This window comes from Mobula hypostoma, chromosome 7 (assembly GCF_963921235.1).
Source record: "Mobula hypostoma chromosome 7, sMobHyp1.1, whole genome shotgun sequence".
Classification (NCBI taxonomy): domain Eukaryota; kingdom Metazoa; phylum Chordata; class Chondrichthyes; order Myliobatiformes; family Myliobatidae; genus Mobula; species Mobula hypostoma.
In genome coordinates this window covers 46,209,209-46,235,697 of record NC_086103.1, presented here as the reverse complement: position 1 = coordinate 46,235,697, position 26,489 = coordinate 46,209,209, and the positions used below count along the sequence as shown (strand labels likewise).

General features: G+C 38.4%; 1 protein-coding gene across 1 annotated transcript in view; it reads left to right on the top strand.

Annotated features, from left to right (window-relative positions):
* Positions 1-26,489, top strand: part of LOC134349294 (ras-GEF domain-containing family member 1C-like) — a 56,783-nt gene that overhangs the window by 19,605 nt on the left and 10,689 nt on the right. Inside the window, exons 5-12 of the mRNA XM_063053376.1 lie at positions 4,865-5,002; positions 8,413-8,625; positions 10,104-10,184; positions 17,183-17,278; positions 17,401-17,503; positions 18,224-18,303; positions 18,394-18,489; positions 20,060-20,155. Coding sequence (XP_062909446.1) covers positions 4,865-5,002; positions 8,413-8,625; positions 10,104-10,184; positions 17,183-17,278; positions 17,401-17,503; positions 18,224-18,303; positions 18,394-18,489; positions 20,060-20,155 — 903 coding nt within the window. The remainder of the gene's footprint in view (positions 1-4,864; positions 5,003-8,412; positions 8,626-10,103; positions 10,185-17,182; positions 17,279-17,400; positions 17,504-18,223; positions 18,304-18,393; positions 18,490-20,059; positions 20,156-26,489) is intronic.

The following is a 26,489-nucleotide window of genomic DNA, read 5'->3' as shown; positions in this document are numbered from 1 at the left end:
TTTTCCACAAATGCTGACTCACTTGAATAGTTGAAGCACTTTTAATTTCATTTTTTCAGTGTTCCCAGTTTTTTTTTAAAAATGCAACAATATGATGCAAGTAGAATTGCTGCCTATTTGCAGTCAAAATAAGAATTTGTTTTCAGAATCTAACTAGTTAATAAAATCAATGCAGCATTTTCAACTGATCTGTCAACAATTCTTTTACCCATACAAGATGCTTTTTGATCCATTGAGTTCCTTTAGCAAATTGTTACTGATCCAATTTTCAGCATCTGCAGCAATATTCCCTCTAAATTTTTTTTGCAAGCACGCGGACCAACCACTGCTCAGAGCAGGTCATTTTTACATGGCCTGAACACTACATGACACTTTAAATGGTTCTTTTTGTAATGTGCATACTATGAATATTTAGAATGAAAATTGAAAAGCCACATACTTTTGATTTTATTTATTAATTGAAGGGTATAATGAAATACAGTACAACAAAAAAATCTTCTATGCCTTTTTCTTGTCTGTCTTTATTACAAATACATTGTCTATAAACACTAATTTCATATCCAGATGAAAGATACGTCTTAATCCTCATTACATCATCCAAATATTCCACTTCTAGTCTGTTTCTGGATTTACATTTAATTGAATTCATAAGACAGAATCCACATTCACCATCAGCACTAGAAGTTTGAAATGTTCCAACGATGGCTACCAGAATTGACAGTTCTTCAAATTCTTTGTTTCTAAGCATGTAGTTCAACATATCAGTGAACATCATAACTGAACCCGTCTTAATTTTCTCAGAAGCAACAAACTTGAAATCACAGTGTTGCTGTGATATTTTTGAGGCAACATTTTCATTATAGTTTGTAATAGTAGCTGATTATTTTTTTAACAGCGTTCAGCAGGTCAGCTGTTTATTAACAGTGAGCTATTGAGTTCCATCCTGTGTTTATTGTTACAATTTGTAACTGTTGTAACTTGAAACACTGGCAATGTAAATACATTGAAGCTTTAAAATGTTTCAAAGAGGTCGTGGTGCATTTATTAATCAGAAAATTTATGGATTATATTCATTAACACATAGTGAATTACAGGGTATTTCACAATTATATTAACATAGATTTCAAAATTTTTTTAACAATATATGAAAGAAAATTCCCGGTGTGCAACAACAAAGGCTATGTGCATGGGGGCATTTCAGTTACTGCACAGCTGCACACCCGTGTAGTGTAGAAGGAACCATGATCTGCAGTGTCTTGGACTTCTAATCAATAAAAAAAAGTTGTAGCTCTGCTTAAGAGTATTGAGGCAAGGGAAATGTATATGATTGAACATAACCACCATACTTAAATTAAACTTGCGTTGTTACAGACAATTTACTGTTGATATTAAACGATCTTGTCTGCTCCAAGATCCATAATCTTTAGTGATTTTCTTTTCGTGCTTTAAATGACATGAGGTTTTGTATCTTGGTCTCTTCCATCAGATTCAAATCCCCACCCCACCATTGAACATGATACTTGTACTTCAGAGTTAATAATGCACAAGAAGTACATGTGGTAACATTTATGTTTCGTGCATCGGTGCAGATCTGAGTTGAATTTGGTACAGCTGACAATCTGAACATGTACAGAGCACCTATTGCATGGTGTGCAGTTAGTTAGGTTTATAGTTACTGATTTGTGAATCTCATAAATGTTAGCTATAGGAATAATTCACTATATGTACAACCTTTCCCAGGGCTTTGAAATGACTACGAATTAATTTAGTATGATCTTTACAAGCTGACACATGATTTAACCGACATTAATCACATGCCTGCTAAAGCAAATAATTTGGCACCAAGCAGCAGCAACAGATGATCAGACAGCAAAGTTTCCTTCACACTGTCGTTTTGTTTTCAACATTGTCGAGCTTCATCAATTACACATCTACTGCAATACCAGCTCCATTAGTCCAAAGCCTGTTGTACATGAGTAGAAAAGGTTATTAATCAGTCAACCTGCAGATAGGAAGGTAATTTTTATTGATTTTCATGTCTGCTTACAGCTTCATCTACTGGCACTGCGGATTCACAGAACAAATGGCAATGATTACATCACAGGTGGGGTGGATTATATTGTAGATCTGAAAATAGGCAGTCTTAATAATGGAAGTTACATAAAAGCAGAATCATAGAAAAATTTGTAACAAATGTGCTCAAGGCCATTGCAGTGACCATTTTCGTTGGAAAGTTGGCAATGAGTTGCACACTGGAGGAGTTCCTGAAGATTATTTTGAGATGAATGACGGATCGAAAGCAGAGGAGCAAATAGCCATTGATAGTTTTCTGCTGGTTGGTTGAATAACTTGAATGGGGCATGTAAATGGAGGGAAATGCAGATAACAACTGAGATTACAGTGAATATTCACTACTTACTGTTGAAGTATTTTCTGTCAGAACAAGAGGTATCAAAGTAGTGCCAAAAATAGATGGATGCAGTGAACTATTGTGGTACAAGTGACATCAAAACATTTTTAATTGCAAATACCAAAGCTGCCTAATGATAGCGATCTAACATTGTTAGTGGAAACACCTTTTCAGATAAGATATGCTGGTAAATGAAAAATGTGGCATTTTATCTCAGTAAGTTAAATAACTGACCACAGGTGCTGAAATTAATTTATGATATTTGATATATTTTCAAGTTCCATCCTTTGCTGCTACTGCCCCAAATTCCCTATGACTTTTCAATATAACTCTTGTCTTTGAAATGCTAATCTTATTAATTATTAATTTTGAGACTTGATACAAATGAAATACACAAAGGAATGGAAAAAGATAAAATGGCAGTTCTGCATCAGTAGAATACGTTATTTAATGAACCTGAATCATAAAATCTTTCAAAACCCCAAGGTCACTGAGCTTATTTAAATTGTCCATGATTCCTGTGGCCATTTCATGGAGACTCGGAGCAAAACTGGAAATGGGACTGGGAAACTTGATCAAAGCTTAATGAGGCTGACCTTCCAAATTTTTGTCTGGTCAGCGATAGGTTAGTTGGGGAGGTTTGTCTGTCATTCTTCTGCCATTTTGCAGTATGATTTTAGCACGTTTGTAGTCTGCGAGAGATGTGAAGTTTTTAAAGTTCAAAGTAAAATTTTTTATCAAAGTACATATATGTCACCATATACAACCCTGAGATTCATTTTCTTGCGGGCATACTCAGTAAGTCCAAGAACCACAAGAAATCGATGAAAGACCACACCCAACAGGGCGGACAAACAACCAATGTGCGAACAACAATAGAGAAAAACAAATAGAAAAATATTGAGAACTTGAGATGAAGAGTCCTTGAAAATGCATCCATAGGATACAGGAACAGCTCAGTGATGGGGCAAGTGAAGTTATCCCCATGGGTTCAAGAGCCTGATGGCTGAGGGATAATAACTGTTCATGAAGCTGATGGTGTGAGTCCTGAGGCTCTATACCTTCTCCTTGATGCTAGCAGCAAGAAGAGAGCATGGCCTGGGTGGTGGTCATCCCTGATGATGGATGCTGCTTTCCTGCGACAGCGCTCCATGTAGGTGTGCACAGTGGAAAATAGTTAAATGCAAATGGTCAGAGCACAATTTTAAGATCTATACACAGTTCCCTCATTCTGCGGTTGTGAACTTTCAGCATGTTTTCTGAGTTGATCAGATCAAAGCAGTGGAAGCTCTGGTGATGCCTTTTGGCATAAGGCATTATTCTTATAATGGTACAGAGGCCATTCACCTCATCAGGTCCATACTTTCTCCAGAGCAGCATACCCACCGTTCCCATTTCTCCTCTTTTTATTCCTTGCACCCTGGCAAATCATTCTTGAACACAACCCATCAACTTCCCTTTGAATTTTTTTTAACTCTTTTTGCCAATAACCTGAGCTAAGAGGTAATTTATGGTAGCTATTCATCTACCAACATATATTTGGGATGCAGAGGAAACCTATGTAGTCACAAAGAGAACATCCAAATCCCAAACACAGTACCCAAGGTTGGAATTGAAACCAGGTTCTTGGAGCTGTAAGGCAGCAGCACCAGTTGCTTGCTACACAATCTATTATTTGAGGTGAAACTTCCATCGTCTCAGACATGGGCATTCATGCCAAAAAAAAAAACAAATCCAGGATGAGAATTTTCTTCTCCCAAGTCTAAAATTGGCCAGGTAGCTTGTGTACCAAGTCAAGAGAACATTTCTGGAAAAATCAAGAGAGCAAATAAGAGGAAGTAATATCTACACAACAGATCAGCCCTTTCCCTCTGAAGAGGTCAGTTACCGGAGTATAAGATTCTTAAGGCATCCGTTAGTCTTGCAAGACTATGGATTTGTGCCTGGAAAGTCTTCACTCTCCAGGGCACAGGTCTGGGCAAGGTTGTTTGGAAGACCAGCAGTTGCCCATGCTGCAAGTCTCCCCTCTCCACGACACCAATATTGTCCAAGGGAAGGGCATTAGGACCCATACAGCTTGGCACCAGTGTTGTCGCAGAGCAATGTGTGATTAAGTGCCTTGCTCAAGGACACAACACGTTCCCTCAGCTGGGGCTCGAACGCACAATCTTCAGGCAGCTAGTCCAACCCTTAACCATTTGGCCACATGCCCACGTAAGATTCTACCTTTAATTTATCAATTACTTTATTACTCCTTTATATGGGCATTCAAAAATGCATATTAGTTGTAAGAGTCTAACTTCTCATTAGTAAAGCAATGACCTGTAAGTCTGTAATGATTGTGTCTATTCCAGGATTCTGGGAATTGTGGCTTTAGAGGCCTGCATATACTTGAACCTCTTAGTGCTGGTAGTTGTGACTGAACTTTAATTGTGTTATTTTGATGATGTTTAGGGAAGAATTAGAAAATTTGGACCTAAGATAATGCAGCTGCTGACAGAATGGACAGAAACTTTCCCTTCTGATTTTCGGGATGAGAGAATGATTGGTCATCTGAAGGACATGATCCGTAGGATAGCTTCTTGTGATGAGGTAACACTTCTGGAAAAATTACAACTTCTACTATAATTTTGTTTTCTGTATCTGAAATTATTTCCATAATAGTTATATTTTATATATATCTTCCTACTAAACAGAAGTAGAATATTTTGAAAATAATATTGAGTTTAAAGTAAATTATATTTGCTCTCAGCATTAAGAATATGCTGTATAAATGTCCTCTAATGTATATTGTCATAATTACAATAAGATTTTTTTCAAAATGCAGATAGAAAGGCATTTAGAACATAGCAAATATTGTTGAGAGCAGATTAAGCTTACTGCAGTGCATGGAAATGTACTATGGATGTGCTTCATTAAATCTCACAGCTAGATGAATGCCATTTACCCTATCAATTGTAACATCAGCACCTATGTACGATATAGCAACGGGTGAGGCACAATACTAAATGTTTGATACTTAAGTCCCCACTATTCACGAAGACAGGTGTGGACAAAAGACCCGAGTCACCCCAACCACAAACTGTACTGGTTACTACCATCCGGGAAATGGTGCCACAGCATAAAAGCCAGGACCAACAGGCTCCGGGACATTTTCTTCCACCAGGCCATCAGACTGATTAATTCATGCTGGCACAACTGTATTTTTATGTTGTATTGACTACCCTGTTGTACATACTATTTATTATAAATTACTATAAATTGCACGTTTAGACAGAGACGCAACATAAAGATATTTACTCTTCATGTATTTGAAGGATGTAAGAAATAAATCAATAATTAAGTCAATAAGGTCAATAAATCATGGAGTTCTGTGGTGCAAGATACAGCTGGCATCATCTGTATGCTACTGTGGGTCCCCCCTTGCTACTGTAAACTAGGAGAGAATATTGCATACCAGTGTTCATATATGTGCACATAGATCTGTCCTGTAAAATAAATGCTTAATGTTTTGATATAATATTAACATATTGCATAGCATTGATAAAGTGGCCAGGACATACACCTTTTCAAAACTGTTTCTGCACTGCATCAGAAGCATACTGAACACATTCCCAACCCAAGTGATGTAAAACCCTAGCAACTGCATATTTCAGAGTCAGTGTAGGACGTGGCCTCAAAGTAATTCTAATAGTTTGTGAGATCAGCATCTAAAGTCTTTTTGCAGTGAGAATAAGAAAACAATTTTTTCTACATTTCTTAAAGAACACGTAACAAAATGCTATACAGTTAATAAAATGCTTCTGAAGTATTGTAAGCCAAATCCAAAAATGCCAATCAATTTATGCAAACTAAGGTTCAGCAAGCATCACTGGTTGTTAAACTGGCATTGAAGGTTGGGCAAAGTTAAAATATTTTGCAAAAAATGTGCTCTTTAAAATATTACAATGAAATCTTTTATATGCAGTACAGAGAAACAGCGAGTATCTCAATTTAACATCTTTTTTTATTAATCTTTTTGATTTAAAAGGAACATAAATGCAAACAAGAGGAGAATTATCTCAAATATAATTTGTATTGTATACAAACCGAGATTAAGATAGACATTATCAAAATCATACATAGTGTTAAGCTAATATAAAAAAAAGAAAACAGCAATTCTCCTCTTATCAGTTCATGAAGAGGAAAGTAAAAAGAGAAAAGAGGAAAGAAAAAACCTTGGATTTTAAATGAAGAAAAAAAACCCACTACACTATACAAAAGAAAGAAACAAAAATAAAGGGACTGGGCAGTCCATTCTCAGGATATGACCAAAAAAAACAAAGACTTTTCTGATCAAATCTAAAACTTCGGGAAAAAAATGGAAGAGTAATAAATCAAATTAAATGAAAATATTGAATAAAAGGTCACCAGATTTGCTCAAATTTAAAGGATGTATCAAATGTCCAACTTCTTATTTTCTCTAAACTTAAACAGGACATAATGGAGGAGAGCCAATAATTTTAACATCTAATCCAAAAATGACGTTTTATAACAATGACATACTCTGTATTACACAGATGTGTCAGTCTTGTTTTCCCAAGACACTGGAAAGAGACTTGAACCAGCAACTCTCTGACGCAAAGACAAGAGAGCTACTAACTAGGCTACAGTTGCCACTGCAAAAGAGTTATGACCACAGTCCATTGGCTTTCAGACTTGTGCCAGAGAATGAAAAAAAAATTGTTACTATCAGGTAGAAAAATCAAACTATCAAAGAATGTATTTGACATTTACTGGGTTTTGCAGCTTGCCTGAAACAGTTCCTGTTAATTACTGTTATCATCACATAACACTACTAATTTAGAGTACAGAAATTGTTTATTCAACTCACACTGTACTTGCTAGTCTAAAAAACATGTTTAGTCTTAAATCTATTTTCTGCCCCTAAGTATGTTTTCCCGTTGGTTTAAGACAGTTCAAATGCAGCAGATAACATTATAGCACTCTTGCTTGTTACAATTTTTTTGTGTTCAACCTTTCACCAAAACCTGATAAAAATGCACTTTGAAGCTGTACTCTGTTGCTCAATGAGATGTTAAGCTCCCTTTCAAGTTGCTGTCAACAATCGCTTGGCAACAGTGAAAGAGCAGTAAGCCCTCATTAATGTTTTAAGAAAATGTTTATCTAGAATGTATCAAATTGTTATTCTAATGATTGCTTGAGGGCCTTCAGAGCAATAATGACTCCATTTCAAAGTGTGAAGCACTTTTGAATTGATAGTATGGTACAATGTAAATGAAATTTATTTTGTTTACTGGTTTGAGTTTATTGCCTGTTTTCAATGCTGTATAAATCAACGGCATCCAATTATATCTATCACATCATTGAGTAGGATTACAGAACAATTAAAATGCATGTGCATTATTTGCTCCTGATGACTGATAAAAATGCTTTACCTATATCAGAAAGGAACTGGTAGTTGTAATAAGCATTAAAGCAACTGAAAACGTGGTGCAAAAATTTGGCTCCTATTAAAGCAACTATTTCACAGTATCTGATAAACAATTCAAGTAGAAAATGATAGGATAAGAACAGAACTGCAGACATGGTCATAACACCAATCCACTCAAGATTATGAAGTTTAATTAGCATATTTCATATTGTTCATGGCATTTAAAGTGTTTGACTCTGAAATTGTATTGAAATAGATAGAAATTGTGTTATTCTTTCAACTGGGACAGGATATAACACTATAACTTGTGCGGCACACTCAAGTTTACAGATGGAAAAATGGCCAAAGTTCTCTTGCAATCCAGTGACCCACTATGAATGATTACATTATTGTTTTGATGGATATTTTTTGAATATTTTAAAGCAAGTAGAGTGTTGGTGTACTTGGACTTTGTTGTACATCCATTGATGCTGCCTGACCTACTGAGTATTTCCAGCAATTAATGTTTTTACTGCTGGTATATATAGTTATTTTCATATTTCACATGCCACCTTTTATTCTCTCCCAGAGTTATTGGAAGACAATGAATCAGCTTTTGCAAACCCTGAACCAAAAATTGGCAAACCTAAATAAAGGTGAAGAAAATACAGTCAAGGTTAATGCTAGCATGAATGATAAATTGGTTGTTATCAAAACAAAACCCCCATCTATTCAAAGAGATATACTGAGCATCTGCAACGGCCCTTATACACTGGCACAACAGCTGACTCGTATAGAACTGGTAAGTAGGATAACTACTTTCATAAAGCATTTTCAGCAATATTATTCACGTATGTATCCTTAGGAGCATTAATGTACGAAGGAATCTTGAGATTTAAGTCCAATGCTGTCTGAACAGGCTGGTAAAGAAGGTACACTGGTCTTCGTTGGCTGGGTATTGTTTGCCAAATAATTGGCAAATCATTTTGCAGTTGTATAAAACTTTGTTTCTGCCATGTTTGGAGTATTGTGTGCAATTCTGGTCAGCACATCATAGGAGAGGGTGCAAGAGAGGTTCAGCAGTATGCTGCCTGGATTGTAGTATATTAGTGGAGAAGCTTAGATCATTTTCTTCGAGCATTGAAGGATGAAGGATGACCTGATAGAACATATAAACTCATGAGAGGCAGAGACAGGGTAGATAGTCAGACTCTTTTACCCCATGGTGGAAAAGTCAAATACTAGAGGGCTTAGGTTTAAGGAGAGAGCAGGAAAGTTTAAAGGAGATGTACAAGGCAAGTTTTTTTTACATGGAGATTGATTGGTGCCAGGAACCTGTTGCCAGGAGAAGCAGATATATTAGCAAGTTATATAGCAAAAGGCATTCAGATAGACACATGTACAGGCAGGGTAATAGCAGGATATAGGCCATATGCATACAGATGGGATTAGTTAGACTGGCATCATGTTTGGGACGGACACAGTGGGGCAAAAGGCATGTTCCTGTATTGTTCTATACTCTGTCACCTATAATGTTTTCTAGATTACACACATGTGTGAGGTATGTTTTGCTTCCTGTTTTTCAAATAGTATTTGATGTAAGATCTTGTACTTTTTTCCAGCAGTCACTTCCACTAGATTTGTCATCCTGCATGTTTGATTACCTCCAATAAAAATTCAGGATAAAAAAGCAGTCTAGCATCTCATTAGTGCAGGATAAGGTTTGTTGGATAGGCAGTGCTTGGCGTGACACAAAATGTGCCTTTTTTGAGGGCCTGCTGCTGCACAATCTATTCTGTGTGAGGCCCAAGGTGCACGAACAATAGAATAAATCTTACATATTTAACAGATATTAAAACAGCTTTTTGGAAGGTCAGTCAAGGAGAGGATTAGATTGATTTGGGATCTGACAGCCTTGGGTTGGAGAATATAGAAATGATGGGTGTGGAGGATAGAAGGGAAAAGTATCAGAGTTACAATCAGTGTAAGTGGGTCATGATAGAGAACTGCCATGAGAAAGTAAATCTACCAGAAACTATTTCCGGCACATTTAATGAAAGACAAATTTTTAAAAGACAGAAGGTTTACTTTTGTTGCATTGTTACATTTCTGAACTTGATAGTGTCCAGTTACAGAATTGACATATGACTGCAAAAGAAACATGAGATTTTGTTGAAAGTGAGATTTTTTTAAAACCATAATTTGCTTTTCAAATGCCAATAAAAAGTAACTGATCAATTTCTTTCTTAAATATGTTAACATTTATTTAATTTTCCTAAGGAACAATTGAGCCTTATTGGACCTGAAGAGTTTGTGCAAGCATTTGTACATAAAGATGCTTTAGAAGACAGTAAGGTGCAGGTATGTTGTATGCAAGATATTTTCTGAATCAATTTGCATTTGTCTTATTAATTATCATTTTATCTAATCTGTGTTTAAGACCAGTAAAGGCAGACAATATTTGCATGCTGTTCAAATGCAAAGTGTAACAACCATAATTCAGTACAAACAGATGTTTTACAAATGTGCTAGAATTCAAGCCTTAGAATTATACCATCTAGTGGGCGCTTTGCAAAGTGACAGATCATTATTAACTCCTTTGTGCGAAGGAGGAGGAATAATACAAATTTCATTTTGGATTTGTTTTCTGATCTATATTTATTCAAAGCCAAACTCAGAATACTTTGTGCAATTGGTATTCTTCAATTATAGCAAAGTTGTTGAAATTAACTTGGTCGAGGATAGAATCAACATTCTTTCTAGAGTTGCTCAAACACTAATACAGCACACAATCCCTAGTTCAAATTTGCCAGCAAAAGAAACTGCCTCATGCATGCTTGACATTGATGTGGCATAACTAATGCAGTGTATAACACTATTCTTTGTATTTGTGAGAAAGATGCTTAAAACTGAAGACAGTAACAGAATGTTTAAATCAGCTCATCATTCTAATTATAAAAAGGATCATGGTCTAATCTTACATTGTCTGATTGAGAGATCAGGAATTATTTTTACATTTACGCTCCATGGCTACTTTATTAGGTACAGGAATATTCCTAATAAAGTGGCCACAGGAGTGGAACCGACTGTAGTCATCTTCTGCTGTAGCCCATCCGCTGTAAGGTTCGACGTGTTGAACTTTCAGAGATGCTCTTCTGCACACCACTGATGTAATGCATGGTTATTTGAGTTACTGTCACTTTCCTCTTAGTTCGAAATGTTCCAGCCATTCTCTCTCATTAACAAGGCATTTTTGTCTGCAGAACTGCCACTCACTGGATTTTAAAAAATTTTTGCGCCACTCTCTGTAAACTCTAAGACTGTTGAGTGTGAAAACACCAGGAGATCAGCATATACTCAGTTATACTCGAACCACCCTGTCTGGCACCAGCATTCATTCCCCATGGTCAAAGTCACTGAGATCACATTTCTTCCCCATTCTGATGTTTGAGCTGAACAACAGCTGAGTCTCTTGACCGTGTCTGCATGCTTTTAGTGCATTGAGTTGCTGCCACATGATTGGCTGTTTAGATGTTTGCATTAACAAGCAGGTGTACCTAATAAAGTGGCCATTGAGTATGTAGAACAAATGGACCCTGTAATATTGTTTATGAGAATCATAAGTAACTTCACAAGATGTTTACATTCACATATAAGGGTTCCAGCGATTCTCAGTCTGATGTGACTTTCTTGAGCAAGGAAAATAAAAGAATTATATTGGCAAATTGAGGGAATTCGATATTGTTTGGATCATAATATTCCTTAATGCCCTATTTTCTATACACTTAGTGCTTTGACTTTCATGATTTCAATGTACATTTTAAGCCATTCATCTTCCACATAATAGATTGTATTTTGTGTCTGCAATGCACTGAATTGTCAGCTTCATGCAGTGGATGAATCGATGATGTGATAAATTACAGTCATTATTTTGCAATAAGTTGCATGCACTGCTACTTAAATAAATCTGGAAGCTCAGTTCCAAGTTCTTCGTTTTAGGTCGATCTCCAAAATTCCCTGCCCACAGATTCGGCATTGAAAGAAACATAGCTAGCCAGCCCCATCATGGGTACTAGCCTCCGTAGTATCCAGGACATCTTCAGGGAACAATGCCAGATAAAGGCGGCGTCCATTACTAAGGATCCCCATCACCCAGGACCTGCCCTCTTGTCACTGTTACTGTCAGGATGGAGGTACAGAAGCCTGAAGGCACACACTCAGCAATTCAGGAACAGCTTCTTCCCCTCCACCGTCCGATTTCTGAGCCCTTGAACACTAACTCACCTTTTTTCCATTTTTGCACTATTTTTAATTTTACTATTAAAAATTAATATTCATTAAATATACATCTATTTAATTTATTATACATATATACTATTTAATATACATATATACTGTTATTTATTTATTTATGTATTTTTATATCATCACATATTGCATTGTACTGCTGCCACTAAGTTAACAAATTTCCCGACATATCCTGGTGATATTAAACCTGATTCTGATTCTATAATGGCAGTACTTGCTCAATTGTTCCTCAATAACAGGATATTGTCATTGTTACTGCCAAACAATCCTCAGGTGAAATGTAAACCCTATTTTCCTTCAAAATTAATCAATGTTGAACATGCTTTTCAAATGTTTTTGTTGGCTTTTCTGTATTTCTCTGTTATTTCTCACTCCTGTGTCTTTTCCATTTTTATTTCATATCCTGTTCATGTTTCAGAATCAGAATCTGGTTTATTATCACCGGCACGTGACGTGAAATTTTTTAAGTGTAATTTATAATTTCTCTTTATACTCGGCATGCCTCCTAGAGTCATAGAGAAGTACAACACAGAAGCAGGCCCTTTGGCCCATCTAGTCCATGCTGAAACCATTTAAACTGCCTTCTCCCATCAACCTGCACCAAGAACATTGCCCTCCATACCTATCTATGTACCTATCCAAACTTCTCTTAAATGTTGACTTTGAGCTTGCATGCACCACTTGTGCTGGCAGCTCATTCCACACTCTCAGGAACCTCTGAGTGAAAAAGTTTCCTCTCATGTTCCCCTTAAACTTTTCACATTTCACCCTTAACCCATGACCTCTGGTTGTAGTCTCACCTAACCTCAGTGGAAAAAGCCTGCTTACATTTACCCTAACTGTACCCCTCATAATTTTGTATACCTCTATCAAATTTTCTCTCAATCTTCTACGTTCAAAATAATACTGTCCTAACCTATTCAGTCTTTCCTTATAACTCAGGTCCTCCAGACCCAGCAACATCCTTGTGAATTTTCTCTGTACTTTTTCAACCTTGTTTACATCTTTCCTGTAGGTAGGTAACAAAAACTGCATAATACTCCAAATTAGACCTCATCAATGTTGTCAGTGGTCCCCAACCTCCGGGCTGCAGACCGATACAAATCCGTGAAGCATGCAGGGGTGCAGCGGTAGCCGGAATGCACCCAGCACATCTTTAAGAAGGAAGCTGAAATAAACAAGCTAATTAATTAGGTGCCGCCCATAAATGTCGCCTAATTAATTAGCTTGTTTATTTCGACTTTTTTTTTAAAGATGTGCTGGGTGCGTTCTGGCTACCGCTGCACCCCTGCATGCTTCACGGATTCGTATCGGTCCGCAGCCCGGAGGCTGCTGGGGACCACTGTCTTAGATAACTTCAATATAACATCCCGTCTCCTGTATTCAATACATTGATTTATGAAGGCCAATCTGCCAAAAGTTTTCTTTATGACCCTATCTAACTGTGATGCCGCTTTCAACAAATTATGGACCTGTATCCCCAGATCCCTTTGTTCTGCCACACTCCTACCGTTTACTGTATAAAACCCACCCTGGTTGGTCCTACTGAAGTGCACAAGCTCACACTTCTCTGCATTAAATTCCATCTGCCCATTTTTCCCGCCGATGCAGATCCCTCGTCAAGCCATGGTAGCCTTCCTCACTGTCCACTACAATTCCAATCTTGGTGTCATCTGCAAATTTGCTGAACCAGTTAACCATATTATTACCCAGATCATTGATATAGATGACAAACAACAAAGGACCCAGCACCGATCCCAATGGCACCCCACTAGTCACAGGCCTTTGGTCAGAGAGGCAACCTTCTACTACAACTGTCTGGTTTCTCTCACAAAGCCAATGCCTTATCCAATGTACTACATCATCTTGAATCCCAAATGGCTGAACCTTCCTGACCAGCCCAGACAACATCCACTGCCTTGCCTTCATCCACTATCCTGGTAACTTCCATGGACAAAGCCATGCTGACTATCCTTAATCAGTCAATGTCTATCCAAATACCTGTCCCTTAGAATATGTTCCAACAACTTTTCCACAACAGATGTCAGACTCACCAGCCTATAATTTCCTGGTTTCTGTTTTGAGCCTTTTTTAAACATCAAAACAATATTGGCTATCCTCCAACCCCCTGGTACCTCTCTTGTCACTAAGAATGATTTAAGTATCTCTGTTTGGGCACCAGCAACTTCTGCACTTGCCTCCCGTAGGGTCTGAGGGAACACCTTGTCAGGCCCTGGGAATTTATTCACCCAGACATGCTCAGGGTAGCAAACACTTCCTCCTTTGTAATCTGCACAGGATCCATGAAGTTGATGCCACTTTGCCTCGCTTCTATATTCTCAGTATCCATCTCCCCCATCTGTTTTGGCTCCACGCATGGATTACCATTTGGGTCTTCCAGAGGACCAATTTTATCCATTGCAACACCTTTGCTCTTAGTATAATTGTAGAATCCCTTAGGGTTCTCCTCCACCTTGTCTGTTAGGGCAACTTCATGCCTTCTTTTAGCCTTGCTGATTTCTTTCTTAAGTGTTCTCTTGCATTTCTTTACTCCATAAGCACCTCATTCGTTCCTGCTTGCCTATATCTGCTACACAGCTCCTTTTTTCTCTCTTAACCAGGGCCTCAATATCTCTTGAAAACCAAGGTTCTCTACACTTCTTATTTTTATCTTATATTCTGACAGGCACACACAATTTTGTATTCTCAGAATTTCATTTTTGAAGGTTATGGGGATGAGGCAGGAACTGGATACTGATTGTGGATGATCAGCCATGATCACAGTGAATGGCAGTGCTGGCTCGAAGGGCCAAATGGCCTACTCCTGCACCTATTGTCTATTGTCCATTGTCCCCCTACTTTCTAGGTACACCTTGCCAGAAAACAGCCCGTCCCAATTCACACCTGCCAGATCATTTTGGATACCATCAAAATTGGCCTTTCTCCAATTTAGAATCTGAACCCATGGACCAGACCTACCTTTTTGCATATTTACTTTGAAATTAATGGCATTGTGATCACTGGATACAAAGTGTTCCCCTACACAAACTTCTGTCACCTGCCCTGTCTCAATTCCTAATAGCAAATCCAGTATTGCATGGTCTCTCATTGGGACTTCTACATATTGGTGAAGGAAACTTCCCTGAACACATTTGACAAACTCTATCCCATCTAGTCCATTTTACAGTTTGGGATTCCAAATCAATACATGGAAAGTTAAAATCACCTATCATAACAACCTCAAACAAAAGAAAATCTGCAGATGCTGGAAATCCAAGCAACACACGTAAAATACTGGAGGAACTCAGCAGGCCAGGCAGCATCTATAGAAAAGATTACAGTGGACATTTCAGGCAGAGACACTTCATCAGGACAAGAGAAAAAAAGGATGAGGAGTTAGGGTAAGAAGGGGGGGGGTGATAGGTGAAACTGGAGTTGGGGGGAGGAGTGAAGAGCTGGGAAGTTAATTGGTGAAGGAGATACAGGGCTGGAGAAGGGGAAATTTTATAGGAGAGGGCAGAAGGCCATGGAAGAAAGAAAAGGGGGAGGAGCATCAGAGGGAGGTAATGGGCAAGTAAGGAGATAAAGTGAGAGAGGGAAATAGGAATTGGAAATGGTGAGGGGGGACATTACTGAAAGTTCAGAAATCAACGTTCATGCCATCAGGTTGGAGACTACCCAGACGAATATAAGGTGTTGCTTCTCCAACCTGAGTGTAGCCTCATCACAACAGTGGAGGAGGTCATGGACTGACATGTCAGAATGGGACTGGGAACTGGAATTAAAATGGGTGGCCACTGGGAGATCACGCTTTTTCTGGCGGATGGAGCATAAGTGCTCGGCAAAGCGGTCTCCCAATCTGCGTTGGGTCTCAACGAAAAACAGGAGGTCACACTGGGAACACCAGTTACAGTAGGTGACCCCAGCAGACTCAGAGGTGAAGCGTCGCCTCACCTGGAAGGACTGTTTGGGGCTACCAGATACAGTCAATGACCATAACAACCTTATGTTTCTTGCAGCAGTCTGTGATCTCTTAATAAATTTGTTCCTCTAAATCCCTCGGACTGTTGGGTGGTCTGTAATATAGCCCCATCAACGTAGGTATAGCTTTCCTATTTCTCACCTCCACCCATAACGTCTCAATAGTCGAGTTCTCTAGTCTGACTTGACAGAGCACTGCTGTGACATTTTCCCTGACTAGTAGCACCACTCCTCCTCCTTTAATCCCCCCCCCACTCCATCACATCTAAAACAACAGAACCCCAGAATATTGAGCTGTCAGTCCTGCCTCTCCAGCAACCATGTATCACTAATAGCTACAATGTCATAACCGGGGTGCAGTGCTAGCCGGAGCACGTCCAGCACATCTTTAAGAAAAAAGCCGAAATAAACAAGCTAATTAATTAGGTGCCGCCCAGGGTGATTTGAGTATCTCAGAAACTGCTAATCTCCTGGGATTCTTACGCACAATAGACTCTGGAGTTTACAAAGAATGGTGCCAAAAACAAAAAAAAAAATCCAGCGAGTGGATTTAACAAGATGTTTTCACTCACAGAACAGCCACTGGCTGGATGTTTTTTTGTTTTTGCCACCATTCTTTGTAAACTCCAGAGTCTATTGTGCGTAAGAATCCCAGGAGATTAGCGGTTTCTGAGATCCTCAAATCACCCTGGGCGGCACCTAATTAATTAGCTTGTTTATTTCGGCTTTTTTCTTAAAGATGTGCTGAACATGCTCCGGCTAGCACCGCACCCCTGGTCATAATTCCTGGTATTGATCCATGCCCTGAACTCATCCGCCTTTCCTACGATACTACATCTCAGTGAGGAATATTCAATTTGGTTGAGGTGCTTCTCACAAACAGCACCGACCTGCAACCGCAGGACAGTTGCTCAATTGCTGAAAAGGTTACTGAAACTTGGGAAACTGTCTGCATGGTGAATTACACATCATATACTTCGTATTGACTCCAAAATTCAAGACGTTCAATTTATTGTTCTGGCTGTATTAGTTTACGTTGCATAATGAACTTTTGTTCTTTTTATCTTTAGTCTTGCTTCAATGAACAAAAGAAAACAGACAATCTTGAAGCTTACGTTAAATGGTTTAACAGACTCTGCTATTTGGTAGCTACAGAAATATGTATGGTGAGTGCAATTTATTTTTACAGCATATTGCCCAAGATTTTTAAATAATATTTGGCTCAATATCCTTAAATAAAATCAAAATTAATAAAGCACAACATTATTAAATTGATTTTAAATTTCAGCCTGCAAAGAAGAAACACAGAGCACAAGTAATAGAATTTTTTATTGATGTCGCTCGAGAGTGCTTTAATATTGGCAACTTCAATTCCTTGATGGCAATTATATGTAAGTATAACAATTGTTTTGAAGAGGAATAAAACACAAATTCATGGGATCCTCACAGGACAGGCAGCATCTGTAGGAAGAGAAACCAAGCTAACATTTCAAGTCAGTGCCTCTTCAACTGAACTGGAAAAGTGAGGGAAAACAAGCAGCTTTACAGAGAAATGGAGGACTAAGGGTTGAGACAAACGTTGTCCAAATTGTCCATTTGCTTTCAGTGTGATTTAGTTAATCATCACTGCTCTGTCTAGATAGGGAGAGAGGAATTAGAGCAGTAAAAGAGAAAGATAAACTGTGCTGAAAGTATAAGGTGAATAACACAATAGTTGCTGGAAATCTAAAACGTCATTGGTAGATGACCTTGTGGCAGACCTAGCCAGTTCTGACACAAACAGGAAAAAACTGTTTTCTGAAATTATTGAATACAACATTGAGTTTCAAAGGCTGCAATATTGTTTAGAAAGAAGATGAGATGCTGTTCCTTGAGCTTATACTGTGCCTCACTGGAACGGTGTAGGAGGCCAAGGAAGAAGTCAGAGTGGGGGTGAGATGGAGATTGAAGTGCAGGTGAATGGAAGGTCAGGATTATTCTTGCTGAGTAAATAAATGTGCTCTGCAAAACAATCGTTCAATCTGTGTTTAATAATCATTGTTTTGCTCTGGAAGCTGAGGAAATAATTGCTATGATTCCAAAATGTGATGTGTTTTGGTTTCCTTCTACAGCTGGTATGAACATGAGCCCTGTTTCACGACTAAAAAAAACATGGGGCAAAGTTAAGACAGCCAAATTTTTCATTCTTGAGGTCAGTACAGTAAAATTAGGTTAGCATGTGATCAGCTCTTATTCCAGCTCTGAAAGTTCTAATATCATAACTTTTCTAATTTGTGTTCAGCATCAAATGGATCCTACAGGTAACTTCTACAACTATAGGACAGCACTTCGTGGGGCAGCTCATCGGTCACTGACCGCACACAGTAACCAAGAAAAGGTAAGGCCAGCAAGATACTTGAAGTAAAAGAGATGCTGCACAACAAAGAAAATTTATTTTTTTATTTTTTTTCCTTGCCACCATCTGCATGTAATGTACTCATCTTTATGAAGCTGAGGTGAGCATATTGCAATTGACCTCACAGGAAAAGACAGCTCCAGGTTCCTCCACCTCTATACTGAGGCACAAGATCAATCTCTGCTTCAGTAGGTTCTGCAGAATTATGTAGATCCAAACTAAATTGAGTATGTAGATTCTGGTCCCCCTTTTCATAATTAAATTCAGAATATATTAAGTTTCCAAAGCAATGCTGGCAACTTATAACGAAACTATCAAACTGCAAACTGAGAAAAGGCAACAAGTCTACGTTGATTTGTTTTGACCATGTGTGATAATTCTAATTAAATTAGATTATATCAATAGCATGATATGAACATTGAGTTTCAGTGGATCAGGTTGGGTTGGTTGTAGATACACATTTTTTCCGTGTGCAGTAAATGTTTTGTCTGGTTGCTCTATTGATATCCATATTTATATTTATTACAATCAAGAAATAAAGAGCAACAACTTGAAATGCATTCCGTAGGGTATACAGTATAGAAACAGGCTAGTGGCCCAACTGATCCATATGCTGGTGTTTATGTTCTGCTTGAGCGCCCTACCATATTTCTTCAGCTAAATGTGTCAGCATAGTCTCTTTCATGTGCTTGCCCAGCCTCACCTTAAATGTATCCACATTAACCATTTCAACCATATCCTGCTATAGTAATTTCCCTATTCTGTCACACATTCACTGGATAAAAAAGTTTCTTATTAATTCTCTGTTGTATATCTTGGTATTTATCTTATATTGATAACGTCTAGTTGTACTCTTCCTCATCAATGGAACCATTTTCTCCGTCAGGAAATACTCTGTTCAAAATTTTAAAGACCTCAATTAGATCACCGCTTGCCTACCTCTCCTCAGGGGAAAAGAGACATCCTTTACTTATGTGTGTACTCTTACATTTCTCCCTACATCCTTTCCTATGCCTCTACATCATTCTTGTAAGATGGCAACCATGATTGCATGCGGTTCTCCAAGTCTGGTGTATCCAAAATTCAAAACTGATTTATCATAAATATTCCTCCTTTTCAGTTCTATCCTTTGCTTGACTTTTTTTATTATAACCTTTCTAACTAGTAGTGTAACTTTTAATAACTATGGTTATTTGTACTGTTAGATCAGTTGTTTATTTTGATTCCATTTTGACTCACATCTTCCAAGTAATTAGTGATGTCTTATTCTTCCTACCAAAATGTACTACCTTGTTTATTTGTCTTTAACTTTATTTGCCAATTACTTAAACATTTTGCAAGCTTATTAATGTAATTCATTAGGTGAGATTGACTGTCTACAGCAGTTCAACACCATTCAGAAATTTGGAAAGTGTTTTTGATTCCAGACTCAAAATAGTTAATATGAATTGTGAACAACAGTAATCTTGAATTATTAATTATAATAATCCTTAATTATGAAACTACAATTATGTTTAAAAAATGGAAAATGTGTAATTATTTTATCTTCCAGATTGTTATCCCATTTTTTAGCCTTCTGATAAAAGACATTTATTTCTTAAATGAGGGTTGTGCAAACCGCCTTCCTAATGGACATGTGAATTTTGAGGTAGGTTATGAGCAGTTCTTCTGTTGTGCTGACAAACACTCAGTTTTTACAATAAGTGATGATTGTAGCAAAAGTGTTTAAGATTGCTCCTAATTTCTTCCCACACTTGCAAACATTAAACAATAGTGTACCAAAGTGGGTGTATCACATTCCTGGTTACAAAGCCTGAAGCTTTCTTGCTGCTAACTCTGTACAATGCCACATAATATAATTTGCAGGCACATCACTGAGGAGTGCCAACACTGATTAATGTATTTATCTCAGGAGATTTTATAACATGATATTCTCCTCCCAGTCATTGAACCCATTTTCCACCACCATCCTACAGTGGGTAAGGACTTTTAAAATGTCTTCTGAAGATTGGCATTGTTAACAAGCACATTTATATTTGTATCCATCACAATCACAAAATACAATTCAAAATGCAACTGCATTGTTCCTAGATGATCTTAATCTGTTTCATTTAGCAGGAATTATCTGACAATGACTTGACTCAAGTTTTATTTACCAGTGTTTCCCCATTTTGAAAGTAAATGGCATGGGCATTTTAGATTCTAAAATGCTGATTATTTTAATTCATTCCCAGTGGGAAGAGGAAGTGAGGTCGGCGATTGTCTTTAATTATCTGTATGTAGGGATGGAAGATAGATGAATTCTGTGCAAAGGTACAGATTACTCTTCATTCAAAGTAATTTCATTAACAATTTCTGCCAATTCAAATCACTTTAGAATATTGTTCTATTTAAGTCCAATGTCAAATTATTCAATATTTACATTTTTGTAGTTCAAAAATAACTTTGAATAAGCAACAATCCTGCCTGTGGTCACTTGAGGGGGCCAGAAAGTTAACCACACTATCTCAGTTGCATCCTTCAATTACCTTATTACTGGGCATTCTAACACCAAAGCAGAGCACTGGGAGAAGATTGCTGCATGATTGCTATCCAATTCCTCAACATGGTCAACATAATTGAGGCAACCAGCTAAAAGTTTGAGCTCTGCAAAAATTCTAATCAAAGCAGTAACAACCTGTTCAGATAAGTGGCAGTGATCACAGAGAATCGTACATTTTAAAACACAATTACCTTTTCTTCTGTAAAGTTTCACGTTTTGCTGGAGATGGTATCTATGGATAGAATCACAGAAAAATCAAAAGTCAAAGTACATGTATGTACAAATACACGAAAAACTTGCAGCGTCACAGGCACATATAAACAGCACTCACAGGGAAAACAAATTAAACATCAATTATGCACAATTTTTACTAGAAAGAACATAATTAGAACAAAGTAAAGTATTCTAAGTGATAGGATATAAGCACATTTGGCCTGATTAAGGATAGTTAACATGACTTTGTGCATGGTAGGTCACGTCTAACCAATTTATAGAGTTTTTCTGGGAGGTCACCAGTGAAGTTGATGAAGGAAAGGTAGTCGATGTTGTCCACATGGACTTTAGCAAGGCCTTTGACAAAGTCCCGCATGGGAGGCTGGTCAAGATCAGTCGCTTGGTATTCAGGAAAAAGTAGCAAATTGGATTCAACATTGACTTCATGGCTTAGTGATTGCCTCTCTGACTGGAGGCTTGTGACTTGTGGTGTGCTGCAGGGATCGGTGCTGGGTCCATTGTTGTTTGTCATCTGTATCAACAATCTGGATGATAATGTGGTAAACTGGATCAGGAAATTTGTGAATCACATCAAGTTTGGGGTGCGTTTTGGACAGCGAGGAATGCTATCAAAGGTTAAAATGTGATCTGGACCAGCTGAAAAAATGGGCTGAAAAATGGCAGATGGAATTTAATGCAGACAGATGTGAGGTGTTGCACTTTCAGAGGACAAACCAGGGTAGGGCTTGCACGGTGAGCGGTAGGGCACCAAGGAGTGCAGTAGAATAGAGGGATCTGGGAATAAAGATCCATAATTCCTTGCCTCACAGGTAGGTAGAGTCATAGAGGGAACTTTTAGCACATCAGCCTTCATAAATCAGAGTGTTGTGTATAGGAGTTGGGATGTTATGCTGAAGTTGTATAAGACTTTGGTGAGGCCAAATTTGGAGTATTGAGTGCAGTTCAGTCACCCTCCTAAAGACAATATAACAATATGATGGAAAGAGTACAGAGAAAAGTTACAGCAATATTGCTAGGTCCTGAAGATATGAGTTACAGGGAAACATTGAATAGGTGAGGATCTTTTTCCCTTGAGTGTAGGAGAATGAGAAGAGATTTGATAGAGTTATATAAAATTATAAGGGGTACAGATAGGGTAAATGCAAGCAAGCTTTTCCACTGAGGTTGGGTGAGACGAGAACTAGAGGTCATAGGTTAAAGGTGAAAGTAAAATATTTCAGGCAACCCTGAGGGAAAACCTGTTCACTTAGAGGGTGGGGCAAGTGTGAAACGAACTGCCAGCTAAAGTGGTGGGTGCGGGTTCAATTGCAACAAGTAAGAGAAGTTTGGATAAGTGCATGTTTGGGACAGATATGGGGGGCTATGGACTAGTTGTGGGTTGATAGGACCAGGCAGAATAACAGGTCAGCACAGACTAAGGGGACTGAAGGGGCTGATTCTGTGCTGTAGTGCTCTGCTACTCCATTTTTGTGCATGATATTCAAGGTTGTCATGGTGTTGATAGTCTGTAGTGATTAAGGTTTTACCAATTGGTTCAAGAAATAAATGGCTGAAGGAAAGTAGCTGTTCTTGAGCCTGGTGGGGTGGGTCTTCAGTCTTCAGTACTCCTGCCTGAAAGTAGCTGCAAAAAGATGCCATGGTCGAGATGGGGATGGTCGTTGATAGTAGATGTTGCGGCCTTGAGACAGCACAGCCTGTAGATGTTGCTACTGGCAGCGAAGGATACACCCATGATGTACTGGGCAAAGTTGACTGAGAAGTCATGATGCAGCCAGTCAGGATGTTTCAACGGTGCATCGGTAGAAGTTAGAATATTCAGTGACAAGCTGAGCCTCTTTAACCTCCTGAGAAAGTAAAGACAAGTACATTGCTTTCAGGACTCAAGAACAAGTGTAAAAGAGAGTTGGCTGGAAGAAACTTCGAAAGAAAACATGACAATAGATTTCATGGATAAATCTATAATGTGTTCCCAATTACTGCCATTTGAACTCATCCATAAACATAATACCTCCAAATTTTAGTTTTAAATAATTTGCCAACTTTATAGGCATTTAGAATGCCTTAAATTTGAAAAGCTGAAAACATCCAAAACCATAACCCTCCAACTCATTCTGCAACACAAAGACAGATTGCTCGACAAAGATCTGCAAATGTCCACATTGCTGTATAAGCTGTGTATCTATCAGTCACTGTTCGTGTGCTCTTTTACTGTGCTTACCAACAGAACCACTCTACAACAGATGCTATAGCATTTGTCATGCACTGGCTCTGACACACCTAGAAAACAAGGACACTTCTGTCAGAAAATTGTTTCTGGATTTCAGTTTGGAATTCAACACTATTGTCCCACAGATCTTGATGAACAAACTCCTACTCCTCAGTCTAAGTACATCGCTGTGCAACTCGGTGTTGCACTTCCAAACCAACTGATCTCTGATAGGATACAGAACTGCTCCTCCCTCCCCATCATCATCAACATGGGTGCCCCCCAGGGCTGTGTGCTGAGCCCATGGCTGTACATTCTGCTCACACATGACTGTACGGCCAAACACTCGAGTACTCTCATTGTCAAGTTCACCAATAACATGACAGTGGTGGGGATCATCACCCACAACGATAAGATGGCCTACAAAAAGGAGGTGGAAGAGCTCATGGCCCGATGACCCGCAAATAACCTCTTACTCAATGTCAAAAAAACAGCAGTTTCAAATTCCTGGGTGTGCACATCTCACACAACCTCTCTTGGTCCCAGAACACATCCTATATAATCAAGAAAGCTCACCAATGCCTCTGCTTTCTGAGGAGCATGAAGGGCCTTGGGCTATGCACATCAATACTCAGGACCTTCTACAGTTACGTGGTAGAGATCATCCTAACAAGCTGCATCATTGCACGGTACGGAAACTGCACTGTGGCGGACAGGAAGGCTCTACAACAGGCAATCAAAACTGCCCCAGGCATCGCTGGCACCAATCTACAGAAAGGTGCCAGGAAAAGACCAGCAATATCATAAAGGATCCCATCCACCCTCCTCATCGACTGCTTGTCCCACTCCCATCAGGGAGGCTAAGTAGTGTCCACCAGACTCAAAATTAGCTACTTTCCACAAGCAGTAAGGCTGATCGACACCTCCACCCACTAACCCCCCCCCACCAATTTATCGTTTCCTGTCCGTCACTCTCCTGTGCCTGACGTAATTTTATGGACGTACAATGAATCTATGTGTGTATGCTATCTTATGTACTTATATTGATTCTGTTTTTTATTATTGTTATTGTGTTATTTATCTTATTCTTTTTGTGTGCTGCATTAGAACCAGAATAACTATTATTTTGTTCTCCTTTACACTTGTATACTTGTAATCTTAACTCTTGAATCTTGAACATTGCAAGCTGAACATCCTGTTCCTGTGCTGTACTGTTCCATGTTCGAGAATCACAACCTAGAGAACATGTTTTTCCCTTCGAGATGCACAAGGGCTCTAACAGAATAGGTGGACTTACCTGGTTAATATGTTGATACCAACATCATTGAATACAGATAGACCTTCCTGTAACTAATTCCTTGAAGTTATCCTGTGCTTCTCAATGCCAATACGAATTCAAAGTGCCATGCCATGTCTATGTCTGAAAGCTAAAACAAATCAGTATATTCCATTAATGGGTAAGTGCTGAAACAAAATCAACAACAAAATACATTAAATATTTTTAAAACCTATTTGCCAAACTTCAAGAAGTAACTTTAAGTGAAGCTATTCAATTTAAGACATGCTAAATTCCAATTACTTGATGATGGGCATGATCAGCATAGAATAGGAATAACCCACAATTATGAGACACTAGTTGAGATAATCAGCAAGCAGCTCAGGTGAAAAGTTTCCGACTTAATTTAGTACTTTACAAAATGGTTTCACATAGCATATTCCCGGCATATGAACAGAACTTCACAAAGTAAAGAATCCATTGAAAACAGTGATCAGGACGAGAATGAGAGCTTGTAGAATATCAGAAAGTTACTTGACGGAAAGGTTCTCCCCATGCATTTACACCATTCAAACGTCAAGCAATGTGTATAGAAACCTGTCAGAGGGTTCTCGGTAAAGTCTTGGGTTGAATGTGCATTTGGGAAAAGAAATGACAAAGAAATTGGGTTGAAAGAAATAACTAACTTCATCTTGACAGTATACTTGTGTAGATTTCACCGTATCTTAAGTATACTGTTTAAAACTGTTAAACTTTGATTCAGCCACTGTGTAAAATTAGATAACTTTTTCAAAAGACTACCATAAGACTCAGAAGCAGAATCAGGCCACTCAGCCCATCGAGTCTGCTCTGCCATTCCATCATGACTGATTTATTATACTTCTCAGCTCATCTTCCTAGCATCTTCTTGTAATCTTTGACACCCTTAATGGCCAAAAACCTATCAACCTCTTCTTTAAACATACTCAATGACTTGGCCTTCTCAGCCATCCGTGGCAATGAATTCCACAGATTCACCACCATCTGGTCCTAAACTCAACCACTATAGGAAACATCCACTCCACATTCACTCTCTCTCATCATCATCAGGTGCCATGCCCAGTTTGAGCTTTGACTGCCATGGCCCACACACTCCTGTTTTGGGTCAAGTGGATCAATTCATTGGTATTAATTTCCAATTCTCTGGCTGCTGTCTCCATCATCATTTGTCTTTGACTTCCTCTTGCTTTCTTCCCTTCAGTCTTTTCCCATAATTACCGTGCATTCTAACTCCTCATTCCTAATCACATGTCCAATGAAGTTACGTTGCCTTTTCATGATCTCATACATTATTTCTCTTTTTGTGTTTGATCTGTTCATGACATCCTCGTTAGATATAATTTCGCCCATGATATTCTTTGCATCCTCCTCAAAAACCACATCTCTGCTGCTTCAATTCGTTTCCTCGTGTTACTAGATATTGTCCAACATTCTGAGCCATATAACATAACTGGATAAACGTAACATTTCAGTGCTCTGAGGCAGGTTGTCATGCCTAGTTTAGTATTGGTCAGTATACTCTTCATTCTCGTAAAGGTGTCTTTTGCCATCCCTATTCTTCTTTTGATATCCAAGTCGCACCTGCCATCTGATATCACCCAGCTTCCTAAGTAGCAAAAATACTGTACTTGTTTTATGTCTTCCCCATTTATTCTCAGCAGATAGGATTCTCCTTTTTTTTGGAT